The sequence below is a fragment of the Oreochromis aureus genome, linkage group 14, assembly GCF_013358895.1.
Source record: "Oreochromis aureus strain Israel breed Guangdong linkage group 14, ZZ_aureus, whole genome shotgun sequence".
Classification (NCBI taxonomy): domain Eukaryota; kingdom Metazoa; phylum Chordata; class Actinopteri; order Cichliformes; family Cichlidae; genus Oreochromis; species Oreochromis aureus.
This window is the reverse complement of record NC_052955.1, coordinates 14,574,263-14,587,825: the sequence shown is the minus strand read 5'-3', so window position 1 is coordinate 14,587,825 and position 13,563 is coordinate 14,574,263. Positions and strand designations below refer to the sequence as shown.

The 13,563-nt window shown below is 40.4% G+C and overlaps 1 protein-coding gene and 2 non-coding genes across 5 annotated transcripts; 1 reads left to right on the top strand and 2 right to left on the bottom strand.

Annotated features, from left to right (window-relative positions):
* Positions 1 to 13: 13 nt before the first annotated feature.
* trnap-agg lies at positions 14 to 85 on the top strand. The gene has a single exon. It is a non-coding gene; the product is annotated as a tRNA-Pro (tRNA).
* Positions 86 to 346: 261 nt separating this feature from the next.
* On the bottom strand, positions 347 to 418 carry trnap-cgg. Its single transcript has one exon. It is a non-coding gene; the product is annotated as a tRNA-Pro (tRNA).
* A 132-nt stretch (positions 419 to 550) lies between these two features.
* dyrk1ab (dual-specificity tyrosine-(Y)-phosphorylation regulated kinase 1A, b) lies at positions 551 to 11,997 on the bottom strand. Of its 3 annotated transcripts, none has more exons than XM_031760059.2 (12): positions 11,158 to 11,997; positions 9,289 to 9,358; positions 7,630 to 7,826; positions 7,260 to 7,352; positions 6,698 to 6,886; positions 6,360 to 6,507; positions 5,964 to 6,250; positions 5,668 to 5,814; positions 5,246 to 5,386; positions 4,814 to 5,117; positions 4,402 to 4,526; positions 551 to 4,250 (listed from the first exon to the last, which is right to left on the bottom strand). In XM_031760059.2, exons 2-12 carry the CDS (start codon positions 9,296 to 9,298, stop codon positions 3,663 to 3,665), a joined length of 2,229 nt encoding a protein of 742 aa, XP_031615919.1. In that variant the 5' UTR covers positions 9,299 to 9,358; positions 11,158 to 11,997; the 3' UTR covers positions 551 to 3,662. The 3 variants fall into 3 exon arrangements, with proteins under 3 accessions (XP_031615919.1, XP_039454147.1, XP_039454148.1); XM_039598213.1 differs by lacking the exon at positions 11,158 to 11,997 and adding an exon at positions 10,325 to 11,073 and having other exon boundaries at positions 3,663 to 4,250; XM_039598214.1 differs by lacking the exon at positions 9,289 to 9,358 and having other exon boundaries at positions 3,663 to 4,250.
* Positions 11,998 to 13,563: the final 1,566 nt, after the last annotated feature.

Here is a 13,563-nt window from a genome sequence, read left to right as displayed (position 1 = left end):
TGGTCGTGCATGTGGCTCGTTGGTCTAGGGGTATGATTCTCGCTTAGGGTGCGAGAGGTCCCGGGTTCAAATCCCGGACGAGCCCGCCTTTTTTGACTTTCGGCTTATCAATATTTATCATAAAAGTATAACAAATGAGTCCAAAAGAAAACCACACAAAAAAACCATGAAAGGCCTCGATTAATGTCAACTACCGCTTTACAAGTGTAAATGGACAAGACTTTAAAACCCAAAGTTATCTCTAAGCATGACAAGTAGGGTGTCTGCAAGTGAGACGGTTTACCATTTATCAGGAAGAGTTCTTTCTTCGTTTAAATCCTATACATTCTCCCGAGTAAAACATTCAGGGCTCGTCCGGGATTTGAACCCGGGACCTCTCGCACCCGAAGCGAGAATCATACCCCTAGACCAACGAGCCGTCGCGGACATTCATATCCTGTATCCCTTTCTAAATGTCGTGTTTTCACTACGTTTTCTAGCACTGCATGTTAATATGCATCTGAATATTTTACATAGATGGCCCAAGGGACAATAAAGACACACAGAGCAATTCAATTAACTTCTTTTTATATATCATACATAAGACTGTCTTAATATAATACAAAGGGCATTGTCATAAACACAGCAAAGTCTTGACTAGATCTTACAATCTGTGGATACATGGACTTATCCTTTCCCCCATGCTGTTCAATTCTATAGTGCATGTTGCATGTACAAAAAAAGTGAAAAAATGTGAACTCAAAAATGAAAAGGATAAATCCAAATTAAATAAGAGGATTTCAACTTCTGTCGGGTGTTCAGATATGTCAACAAGTATACGTGTTTGTGTGTAACCCACAAACTGAACAGGCTTATGAACGATGGAACCTTTTTTTTTTTTCCTTCCAACCATGTGCTTCTCATATAACCAAAAAGTAAGGTTTGTGATGTACATGCACTTACAATATACCCTGTGAAAATTATTAAGGTTTGAAGATCTAGCTTTCCCTGTTTGATTCAAACCCTACCTCATAGTGTTGTCCTGATGTAGTCAAGTACCTTTGCCAAAAGGCAAGGTTTTGCCACTAAGAAAACAGGAGTTCCTGCCCACTGAATGGTCACCAAATTGACAAACATAATCAACATACCAGCAGGAGCAAGGTAGTGAGTTCTATACTTCCTTTATTAAAAAAATATAAGTATATACATAAATTCTATTTCAACTATTAAAAAGGGGCTGCATTTCATGACAACTGCTCTAAATAAGAGGTCAATCAGCATGATCTGAAATAGGCGCACACTTACGAGTCACTGCAGTCAAATTTTTTTTCTTTCAGTCTTTATTTTTGGAATGTTTAGTACCAGTATGAGTGCCAGCAATAAAAACCACCGGCTAATTCTAAATTTCTCAAATTCTGCGGGGTATGAAAAATGATTGCAAATTTGCAATTATAACCTTGACATCCAGATAAAACTCCAATCTCAATATAGGTAGCTTTACATTTGTGTTTATGGAAAATGCCAAGCATGATTTCGTATGATGGTTTTCCTTTAAGATGACAAACAACATGACCTGACCTGCCCTTAAATTTGAAAGGTGGCTGTGGGCAGGGTTTCTTTTCTTTTTTTTAAATCTAATTTCAAAGCTGGTAAGATGAGCAACAGAAGAAAGAAAGCACTTCAAAATCCCTGATATAAAAAAAAAATTATAATAATAAATCTGGTAATTGACTTTAATGTTTTGAGGACATGCTTTTCTGCCTAGGCAAGGCATGTTATTGTGGGCTGACAGACACCCTTTCCCTTTGAATAGGACAACAATCGTGGGGATCTGCCCTACCAAATCAGAACAATACCATTCAACACAAACTGGTTTGCCACAGTCTTGCTTCATGGCAGAAACTAGCCAAGTTGACCAAATGATGTATGAAAGGCAGCAACACCCTTTGAAATAGTATGATGGGGGCAAAAGAAAAACGACGACACAGAAAGAACGCATTAGTCTCCTTTGTTTTGTGTTTTTTTTTTAGTTTTTTAGTTTTTTTTTTTTTTAGTTTTTTTTTTTTTAAACCATCAGCCTCTATCTTGCTACTCCGGAGCCTGCAGAGTAACTACCAAATTCTCTAACATACCAAAGTTTTAAAAGACTCCCAAAATAATCTACCAATTAATATGGAAACAGTTTTGGTAAAACGTTGCAAACAAATCTGGCCAGAATACACAATAGCCAACGGTCTCGACAACGGTCTCCAGTTTTGCTAAAGTAATATATTGCAGCTGTTTGTGTTGACGTTAAAATAAGATCTTGATAAACTTTGCGTCAAAGTGGTGAACTGCTACATTATTGGTTACAGACACCTATATGCTATAAAACAACTGCTTTGGTATAAAAACATATCCAAAGGGAAAATAAATTCTTGTAAAATTCACAGCATAATTTGAGGAGAAAAAAGGCAGTCACTTAACTCATTTTTTTCTTCAGTTTCCATGTTTTGGATGGAGAGACTTGTGCAGGTGGTTCTGATGAGGAACTACATGCAGAAGGGGGGGAAGAAAATAACAAAACATAAAAGGGTAGACTCTGGAATAGATAGTTCTTTCCACTGCAAAATCCTTAACCAGTAAATTTCAAGGAATTAATGTTTAGGAGGTTGTTGTGTACAATAAGACCCTGTTATGTGGGGCCCTGCTGAAGACGAAATCTTTGTCGAGAAAGGCCTCAAATTACCATTCGTGTTTACCTTTTCTAAGTTGTTTTAATTTCTTTAAAGAATTAAGGGCTGTGTCTAGAGAGAAAAATAGAGAAAAGCCATCTTAATTCAAATGATAATGTCCAGCTCCATCCCATTCCAAGTCCATGAGTCATAAGGCCAAAGGGTTATCTAGAACCAGCCACTGACTGTCTTCCTTTCACTGGGCTGGATCCTTTCGTCTCCCACGCCCATCGCTGCTCTCGCCTGTGCCGGGCCCGGTTGCAGCTTGCAGGACTACGGGGCCTCTAGGCCTGAGGGGTGGTGCTTCCCTCTTCTTGGACCCCGGCTGGTGCCAGTATCCACCTGCGGGGTCTCCTCTCCACCCGGCCAGCACACGCATAGGGACTCCACTGCTATGTGCTCCCCTTTGACAGAGTTACACAATACCGACCAACAACAAGAAATATCACCGCAAACACTTCCCCTCATTGTCAAGCTACAGGATTTACAAGCAGCTTTTTACGTGAAACTTCACAAAACAAAAAAAGGGCAAAAATAATTAAGAACCAGTGAAACAGTAATGTCAGGCAGTCCATGGTTTGAACCGAAGGAGGACGCCAAGCATTTCATCACCAACAGCTACCTGCAAAACAGCTTCAAACTTTGCTCTGAAATGCTCCTTAGAAGATTTTGCCACATAATACCATATGGTGATTACTTGGTGGTTACATGAAACTGGTGAAATGGTAAAATGGATGTCTCAATCTCACTATGGTTATTCCGCAGTATTATTTTGTGCCTAATGATTGCAAAAGAAAAACTGATGAAAATTACATATATACTTTTTAACAAAGGTTTATCTCTGTAGTAGCGGTTCAGTGATATCTCCCTTCTGACGTGAGCAGCTTTTGTTCTCAACACACCTTGTAGTAAAAAACACCACCTTAAAAATGACGCACAGGGGGAACACACAGCCAAATGTCAGTGCAGTCACGAGCTGGCCATAGAACTCTGCTGCACACACACTCCAGTCATTGGAGACTCTTCCCGGTCCATGCCCTGCCTCATGCCCAGGTGGCCTTCCGCTAGGTAGTGGGCAGGCCCTGTGTTCGTTCCCATGGAGAATGCAGGGTGCGCTGCCATGCCAGTCTCCTGCCGTGGGTTCGAGAAGGCACCTAGCCCCATGCTCAGCCCACCATTCTGACCAAAGTCAAGGGCTCCAGCGGGCAAATGGCGGAGCTGGTAGGCCTGGTTGCCATGGTTCCCAGTGGAAGAGGACGATGTAGAGGAAGAGGAGGCAGAGGAAGACAGGGAGGTCATGGACAGATGGCCATGAACCACCTCCATGGAGTCCTGTGTCGAGGAGCTGTGTGTTGGGGAAGTGTAGTGGCGTGGGCGTGGACGTGTAGCCATCATCTGCCCATGGTGGTGATGAGTATGTGAGTGGGGATGCAGGGCCTTAGGGTGCTGAGGGGGAACATGGAAGGTGGTCTCCTGGACTGGGTGGGTCTCTCCAGTGACTGATTCTGGTCCGACGCCACCTCCCCACACCAGCGGGGGTGGGTAAGGCTGTCTTGCCTGTCAAATAAGAAGAGTCAGTAGTGGAATACAGCTGAAACCTTTCTGTGAGAGCATAATGAACTTTAAAAAAAGCCATTAAGTTTTGGTTTAATCTATGAGCATTCCAAGAACTTAGTACAACTTTTTAATTTTCAGCTACCTTACTGACCTGTGGGCAGAGGCTGTCACCATCCATGGCAGGCATGGCCGTGCCAAAATGTCCTCCACTATGCAAGTGGTGATGGGTAGGGTCTGATCTGGCTCTGCCACTGGTACTTGTCCCAGATGATCCTCCTGGGTTTTAAACAAAAGTATTTTAAGTACAGCCTCAGCAACTCAAATATGTCAAATTCTGTCCCACACAGCTGTATGGATTTCATACTACGTTGTTTTTCTTGGTCATTTTACTTGTGGTAAGAGTTAAGAAACCAGTTTACAAAAACCACACTTTACCAAACAAAGTTAGCAAATTTTTGGGGTTACTTAACCATGTTACCTAATGCAACAAATTACAAATGAACACATATTACTAATTTAAAGGATTAACAGTGCACCCAGAATCTGTAGCTGGTGGTTGTTACCTGAGCTAGAGGAGGTGCTGGAGGTGGTTCCTGAAGACTGGGACTGCTCTAATGCGGGGCTTGTAGACACACTACTGCTTGTATTGGTCCCCTCATCCGCAGTCTTCTTGAAGAAGCTGTGCTGCAGAGCATAGTAGGGCTGGATGCGGCTCTTAGGGTCATAGTCCAACATCCGGAGGATCAGGTCCTTGAACTTCAAGTAGTCAGCAACAGCATGGCCAGACTCCCCCGCCCGCCGGCCACCTGGACCCCCTGTCTCCACACCCAGGATGGAGTGGAGCTTCCGCGAAGCTGGAGGCTTATACTATTTAAATCAGAGGACCATCACATTAAAGACAACTCGTGTAGCACCAAAATCTACAGTAATGATTCCAGAACATTCAACAAAACAAATTGTTGTAAGAGTACGGCTGCACAAAGAACAGAGCTCACCCTTTTGCCATCTTTGGTCTTCTTAACACTCCATGTACCATCCGAAAGCTTCTCAAAGAACTTCCTGGCTTTTGGGGCTAGGTCCATTATGTGATTAGGTGGGATACCAAGAACCTCAACTATTTTGTTCATCTGGTCCACCTGGACAAAGCGTTAATAATAAAGTTACTTTCTGTCATGCTGACAGAAAGGAATATTTGACAAAACCTTTGACATTTATACTTGCAACTTAAAGCAGACTGAAAACTTCTTATTAATACATCAAGTTAAATTTCAAATTATATCTCAAGATGACTATTCTTAAACATTTATCTGACATTTTAAAGAAAAATGTAAACATGAGGTGAAAAGCTATTGCTATTTGTCATTATTAGTGGTGTTACAGCATAGAACAAACCTAAGTAGCGTTTCAGATTTTTTACCTCGTTAGCTCCACTGAACAGAGGTTCCCCAGTGTGCATCTCTACCAAGATGCAACCCAAGGACCACATGTCAATGGCCAGGTCATAGGGCATTCCCAGCAGCACTTCTGGGGAACGGTAGAAGCGACTCTGGATATACTGGTATATCTACAAAAAGGGTAAAAGAACAGGGACAATGAGACCTTTTATCTAATATAACACCAAGAGTTCAGGGGGAAAAAGTTTATGGCACACTTCCCCAAAATATTTTTTATATATGTTGATTTTAATGTTGCTAAGGAAAACTGTAAAAGTACCCTTTGGCCCAGTTGGCATGAGCTGCCAAAGTCCACTATTTTGATGGCACTCCTCTTGGGGTTACAAAGGAGGATGTTCTCAGGCTTCAGGTCACAGTGGATGATGCTGAGCTCAGGTGTGGCCAGGAAGAGTAGTGCCGTGCATAGCTGCTGGGCAAACTTCCGGGTGAGATTGAGTGAGACGCCACGGAAGTTGGTATTTCGGAGCAGGTCGTATAGATTGTAGGACAGCATCTCAAACACGAGGCAGAGGTGGTTCCGAAACATGAAGTGACGCTTTAGGTGAACTGCAGCAAACCAAATTGTACCCATATGAGTCAAATACAGAAAAAGCGATTTTAACTTCATTGATATGTTTTTTTTTATGATCAGATGCAAATTTCAAGAGTTGATTACCAATGTAGTATTTCATCTCGGTATCATGTTTGTTCATGAGCTCTAGGAGGCGCACTTCAATCTGGGCTTGATTGAGGAAAGCTTTCTTGTTCTTGATGATCTTAATGGCAACCCATTCCTGCTCTGCTCGGTCATATGCTTTCACAACCTAAAGATGCCAAAAACAACAAATATTATTGTTTCTGAAAATTACATGCTGACTGTTGAAAAACCTACAGCTGTTGCTCCACAAATCTTCTGGTGAAGATAAACCATAATTTTCTTATAAAAACTTGCATTTTCTCCATGCCATGAATTCAAATCATGTGTATATGGTGCACAATGTATAAATTAAGTACCTGTCCAAATGATCCTTTTCCTATCAAGGAATCAATCTCATAGCGGTCCATCCACTTCTCCCCATTCTTGACGATGTAGTCATAGTTGTCATCGTCATAGCCATCATTAAAGACCTTTCTCTCTTTTTTGTGACTGGAGTCTTCACCCTGACCCTGTTGGTGCCGTCGCTTCTTTTTTGCATAATACACCTGTAAGTTTAAAAGACAGTTCACATAAGTTTCACTGACTATTACAATGTAGAAAGAATGCCAAACACTTAAGTATTCAGTTTTTAAGGTGCAAAATTCCATCACTTTAATAACAAAATAACAATAAATAGAACAAAAAGGCTGTCAGATCAAGGTGACACCTTCCTACATCTTGTTTTGTCTGACCATCAATCCAAATTCTTGACATATTAACACAATATCACACATGACAAAAGAAACAATAAATATAAAAGTATACACAATTCTACTTGTAAAATTGACTGAAACGTAGTAAAATAATAAAAATAACAGCTTATTAATTTCATATTTAATTATTGCAGCTCTAGATACATGTAATGAAAACAAAACTAACCTCATTGATGTGTTTGTATGTTTTGATAAGGTCAATGGAGAGCTTCCTCAGGGGAGCTGAAGTTGGGTCACGAAAGCACTGGGGCATGTGCCTCTGAAGCGTCACAAAAGGGAAATAACAGCATTTTAGGGGAAAAAAACTATACACAGCAGCTCTGGATGTTACAGCTTAGTGTCAAAGGGCTATCATTAAATGCACTATAATTAATTTTGCACAATATGACATGAACAGAGTGAAGAAAACATTTGACAAGCTACTCTGCCTGGTGACAGCAACAAAAGGTGAACCGGACTTTATTAAACCACAAAAAGTATCTCCGGGTTAAGATGAAAGGAAATCCAGGAGGTGGAGACGGGTAGGGTTAGTGTACCTGATTGGCAGTGAGCTGTGGTGTCTGGTCGCTGTACGGTAAAACCGTAACAGATTGGTCAGTGCTTGGCTGGTGGCGGTCACTGTACTGCTGGTGCGTATGGGGCATTGGAGCAGCCATCTGAAGACCAGCAGTGTGTAAAGAAAAAGAGGGCGCAAGCCGGACGGACGAAGGTTTGCATGCTGAAGTCTCTCCTCCTGGAAGAAATTAACACTCTTTTGAGTTGCAAAATTAACTGGTTCAACATTATAGGTAAGAAAAGAATAAAAAAATGTAATAATCCTGATTTGAAACTATTGTATTACCTCCTCCACACAAAAGATGTGTGGCCAAAAAGACAAAGTAAAAACATATTTGCTACTTACTGTACAGACAAAATACAAATAGCCTTTTTTTTTTTGCTACTTAAACAGGCAATGCTTCCCTTAAACCAAAAAAGAACCTAAATTTAGCTTTGGGAAAATAAAATACTTATGCAAATTATGCATTTCTAGTGTTTATATGTATAGTGAAATAAGATCACTCTTTATAAACAAAAAAAAGAGGGAAAATCATGTTGAGAATAGCAAGGATTAATACATATTTAGGAGAAATATCGGGTTAATACAAAGTGTCTTTTGTTAAGCATTTAAAGCAAAAACAAAAAACAAAAAAACAGCATTAAAGGATTACCACAAAATAAAATACAATAGTAACATATCAACCTTTGTGAAGAAAAAGGAGCAAAACAGCAGGTTTAACAGTGAAAAGGGGTGAAAATAAAGCATCTCCACACTGTACAGTGAATCATCCTTCATTTTAAGCCAGAAGGAATCAAAAAATTATTAAATAGCATGTTCAGCTATCAGCATCTCTCACCAGACAACACAATTCACCAGTGCTACACAGTAACCACTATTCAGAATCCCAGCAACAGCACCTAATTAGCATAGCCTATCACCACAGAGATACAGCGTGATTTGGCAAGCCCATCAATGCACAGACCAATCACAACGCAGTATGCAAATAGCCTACTTTTGTTGCCAGGGCAGAGCTGCTCCCATTTTCCAATGAGAAAACAAGAAATAAACAAGAAATAAAATTGAACTTTGGCACACTTAGACGTTGCTTTCAACACAAGAGCCTGACAGCAAAATAGCTGCACAGCCCAAAACCTGCACTCCATCTGAGAGCGTTACAAAGCTGACCCAGCTTTCGAAAAGCAAAAAAAAAAAAAAAAAAAGATACACATCCACTGACAGAAATAAGAGGAACTGTAAGAACATGGAGCACAGTCAAACACTATGTGAAAAGTAACACTCGTATTTCACTTTTATATACATAAATAGACACATTTTACAACATATTTTAAATTTAAAGCACTTCAATTTGTCATGACTACTTTGTTTTACTGCTTGTTCAGTTCAGACAAAAAAACAAAAACTAAACTAATTTTAATTACTTTGAGCTCTGCAATCAAATAAGTTGCAATGAATTAAATGGTAAATACTATACTGATAATTCTTAATTATTCATCTTTACTTGACTTTTTTACCCCCTAAAGAGAGTCCTACAAATTTGTGAGTCTGAATTTAAAACAACAACAAAACTGAAAGAGAAGCTCTTAGAAGAGCACTACTTCCTCACCAAAGGGTTAAGGCTTAATATATAGCAGCTAACCTGGATGCATCTTCTCCTGTAAAATTTCATATCATCCTGGGAGGAGAGTCCAGCAGCAAACCACAACCCACTACAAAGAATAAAAACAGAATATCATCATTGTGCATCTTTGGTGGGACTTAACTTCATAGGGGTTAAACTTTTCATAAGAAGGGACAGAGAACTGCTAGAGAGCAGAAGACACCCCAAAACTTTAAGAAGCTCACTTGGGGTAGATGTGTTAATGGAGGGAGTTTACAAACAGACCTCAAATTTGAAAATTTTAAGCTACTTGTGCTTTTGTTGTAAAGATAGTTAAAACCCAGGAAATTATATATTTGAAATACTTGCATATAGCTCTTGTGAAACTTCTAAATAGTTCTATCAGAGACATTAACTAAAACAGGATTTGCATTGTTGTGGATCTAGAAGAGCACTTGACCTCCTCTCAGCATGTTCATACCGATTTTAAAAATATAATCTAAATGGGGTGAAATTAAATACACAATATATTTTATTAAAATAGCCATCTGCTACTGTGACTCCAACTGGCCTTACTGCCATTACTGTTTTGACAAAGAACTGAAAAAGTTTGGTTTGAGAGAAATTCACAAACACAATGGCAGGCATTATACTAACAAAACTAAGAGGTAAAATTGTCTTTTAATCAAAAAGACAAACCCCACAGGGAAAATATCAGCTCTATTTTAACACAAAGCCATTTTGCAAGCGCACTTGTGGCTCTTTAGTCTCCCCCTAAATGTCTGATTCTTGTTAATTTTCAGTACTGACATATGAACAGTTCCTTTCCTGGCTCTAGTCATTACGGCATCAACGGGCCTATTTAGGTGTAAATATAACGACAGCTAGCTTGCTATTAGTAGCCGTATCATATCATAAGTGATGGCTAAAGACCTCTATAACAAGTCTGCGTGTCATCTTCTCACGCCCAACTGATTAGATCCATTCCAAAGCTGAATCAAACGAAACCAACCCAAAACAATTAAAAGCCTAACGCTCATGTATAAAGACCGTCCCCGGGTAGCTCTGTACTTACAGATGATGGGGTAGCGCTCGTCATGGTTGGAATTTAGGAAGCATATTCAGTGTTAATTTGCGTCCAGTCTTGCTACATATCGTTCGTGTGTGTGACTCCCAATTCCTCGCATAAATGACAAACGTATTCAGGCTCACGTTACCGTTAGCAGTCTAACTAGCTAACGCTGTCGTCGTTAACGTTACCCTGAAAACTGCGGGACAAGCAAGCATATCTCTCACCAATCCAGTGTTAACGTTAGCTAGTGACGCTGTGTGTGCAGCCAGCGGGTTGCGGGGCCCATTCAGCTGGTTCGTCAACAAGTCAGCGTTAACCATTAGCCGAGTTAGCCGATTTAGCTACGAGGCGTTAGCCTGGTTAGCTTCCGCACTCCATTGCTGTAAAAAACAAAACTACACCTCTGCAAGTAATATAGTTAGACAGTAATTCACAACGGAAATATGAGCCAGCAGAGCAACATTTTCTTCAATCCTACAATGACACTGTGTAATATCGCAGGGCTAGCTTTAACGTTAACGCTGTGCCAGCATGACTCTTCGCCCAAACCCACACAATCCGCTGCACCCCTCTCTCTCTGGGGTTAGTCCAAAAACCAGTTCGGATGCTGTTTCTGTCTGACATTAATAATCAGTTGACCTACTGACTGAAAGCAAACGTTATAGGTGGCTCCAGCGGAGTCGGCGCCGCCACAAAACGTTAGCTAGCCGCCATACCACAAGCTACCTTTCTCAACTTCACGATCGCGTCCATCATTGTTAACCATTGACGTTACACACAACATATACATCCACGAAAGCGTTAACCTGAACGCTTTCGCATAGGCTTTTGCTCACCTCTGATGGCACGATCTTCATTTAAAGTCCAATAACCTGTATGATGAGGAAACTTATCCAGTTTGAGATTCTCCCCTCCCTGCACGGTTAGCGAGTAATGTTAACGTTAAATCCAATTCCCCCGTCCTCTGACCGGCTAAAATAATTCGCCAGTCAGGTTCATTGCGCTCTTCATGTCCCAAGCACTATTGAAAAACATCGCCTGTCGAAGAAACTCTTGACTAACGTTACTATCAGCTGATGACAAGCAACATGCTAACGTTAACTAGCACGCATAACTCACCAGCTAACCTTAGCGAGCTGGCTAGCTAGTTGACAAAATGAACGCAGCTAACATTGGCTAGCTGTAGCTTCCGTGGCTAGCCTCAAGCTAACGAATCTAGCCACCGCTAAATAAATGTTCTGCCAAATTCAGATTTTTACGCCGTCTTCGCAAATTTGGCGCCGGCCACTTCGACAAACACGAGAACACGGTTAAATCCGGAGTATTTTAAACGTGAAACGGAATCCGTGTCCTCTGGTAATTTTGGTTAGGAATTTTGTGTCAATTTTCACAAAATGGCGCGCGGTCCAAACCTGCGCAGTGAACCGGCCCGGTGGACCAGAGACACGGACAACTGAGTTAGTGCGGCGCCGCCTAATTATTTCAACTGTGTTAAAACGTCGGCCTCTTGATCTTCTTAATCCGATCCACTAGACGCATTTCGATATCCAAAAACGTCAGACATATATCCACTGACAGCATTATTCCGGCGGGAAGGGAGAACATTTGAAAAGACTGAGCTGGGGAAAAAAACCCTCCTGACAAAATGGCGATGCTCTAGCTTGTTGCCATGGCAACTGTCAATCAAAAAAAAAAAAGGTACCCGGATGTACCAATGACGAATAAGATCTAACTGGCCCGAGTTACAGGACACACATAACTCCGGTGGTGTCCCTGTCTGTCTTTTTCCACCGCGTTTGGCCTGTTGCTATCAACCAGAAGACATTCAATATTTAGCTGTATCTGTAGACGGTTAAAGTAACTGTCTAAAGATACAGCTTCGTGTAGCAATATAACCACAAAGAGATTCTATCTCAGCCAACACACGGGCATAACAATAACAAAAGGTTAATAACGTGTAAACGTTTTATTTCTTTAATATTTATCTTTGTTAAAAATAGTCATTATTAGACACAGTAATGATGAAACTGTTTAATAAAGCATACACTGCAAAAGTTTTTGGGAGTTGCTAAAATTTCTTAATTCACAAAATTGGTAAGTTAATAGGTAGAAACTTAAAAACTTTATTAATCTTTATTAATTATTAATTAAATCTGTTTGCCTCCTTCCAGTTTTTTTTTTCTTTTTTCTTTTCTTTGCATGCATTCACATCTTTCAGATAAAAAAAATAAAATTAATATTGTTTTAATTCAATGGACTTTTTTCAAGCATGAGCAACTTTTTTAAGGACATGCAAATTTCAATCAAATTTAGTCTTGAACTTTCAACCTGTCACTCTAAAAACCTAATTTTGTTATTTTGTATATTTCAAATCATTGTCCAGCTGCGTAACCTAAGTGCCCTTGAGCTTCATGGCACAACCTGATTGCTGGACATTCTCCTCATGGATTTTCTGCAAGAGAGCAGAATTCATGGTTCTATCAATTAGGGCAAGTTGTCCAGGGCCTGAAGGAGCATAACAGCCCCAGCCCATCACAATACTACCACCATGTTTAACTCTTCGTATGAGTGTCTTTTTTATGAAAGCCTCTGCTAGTTTTATACCAGATGAAATAGAAATCAAACCTTCCAAAAAGTTCAGCTTTTGTCTTGTCAGTAAACTAAATATTTTTTCCCAGAAGTCTTGGGGATCATTAGGATGTTTTTTGGCAAATGTGAGATGAGCTTTTGTGTTCTTTTTGGTTAGCAGTGGTTTTCATGGAACTCTCCTGTGGATGCCATTTTTGCCCAGTCTCTTCCTTATTGTTGAATTATGCACTCCAACCTTAACTGAAGCAAGTGAGGCCTGAAGTTTGTTAGATGTTGTTCTGAGTTTTTGTGATTTCTTGGATGAATCGTTGATGTGCTCTTAGAGTAATTTTGGTAGGCCAGCCACTCGTGGAAATGTTCATCACTGTTTCACATTTTCTACATTTGTGGATGATGGTTCACTGGAGTCCTAGAGCCTTAGAAATGGCTTTGTAACCCTTCCCAGACCGATAGACGCCAATGACTTCTTTGTTTCTCAGCTGTTTCTTTAGATTGCGGCATGATGTGTTGAGATCTTTCAGTCTGCTTCTCTTTGTCAAAGAAGTTCTGTTTAAGTGAAATAGGCTGATTCACTGGCAGTAATCAGGCCTGGGTGTGGCTGGTGAAACTGAACTCAGCTTTCCAAAACCAAAATGTGGTTGATCACAGTTAAT

Bases quoted from the DNA above. Each gene is read 5' to 3' on its own strand.
- dyrk1ab (XM_031760059.2), bottom strand. The intron at 6,887-7,259 runs GTTAGTTTTGTT...TTAAACTTACAG, and splicing joins CATACAAACACATCAATGAG to GTGTATTATGCAAAAAAGAA. The intron at 5,387-5,667 runs GTAAAAAATCTG...CGCTTTGTCCAG, and splicing joins TGTTCAGTGGAGCTAACGAG to GTGGACCAGATGAACAAAAT.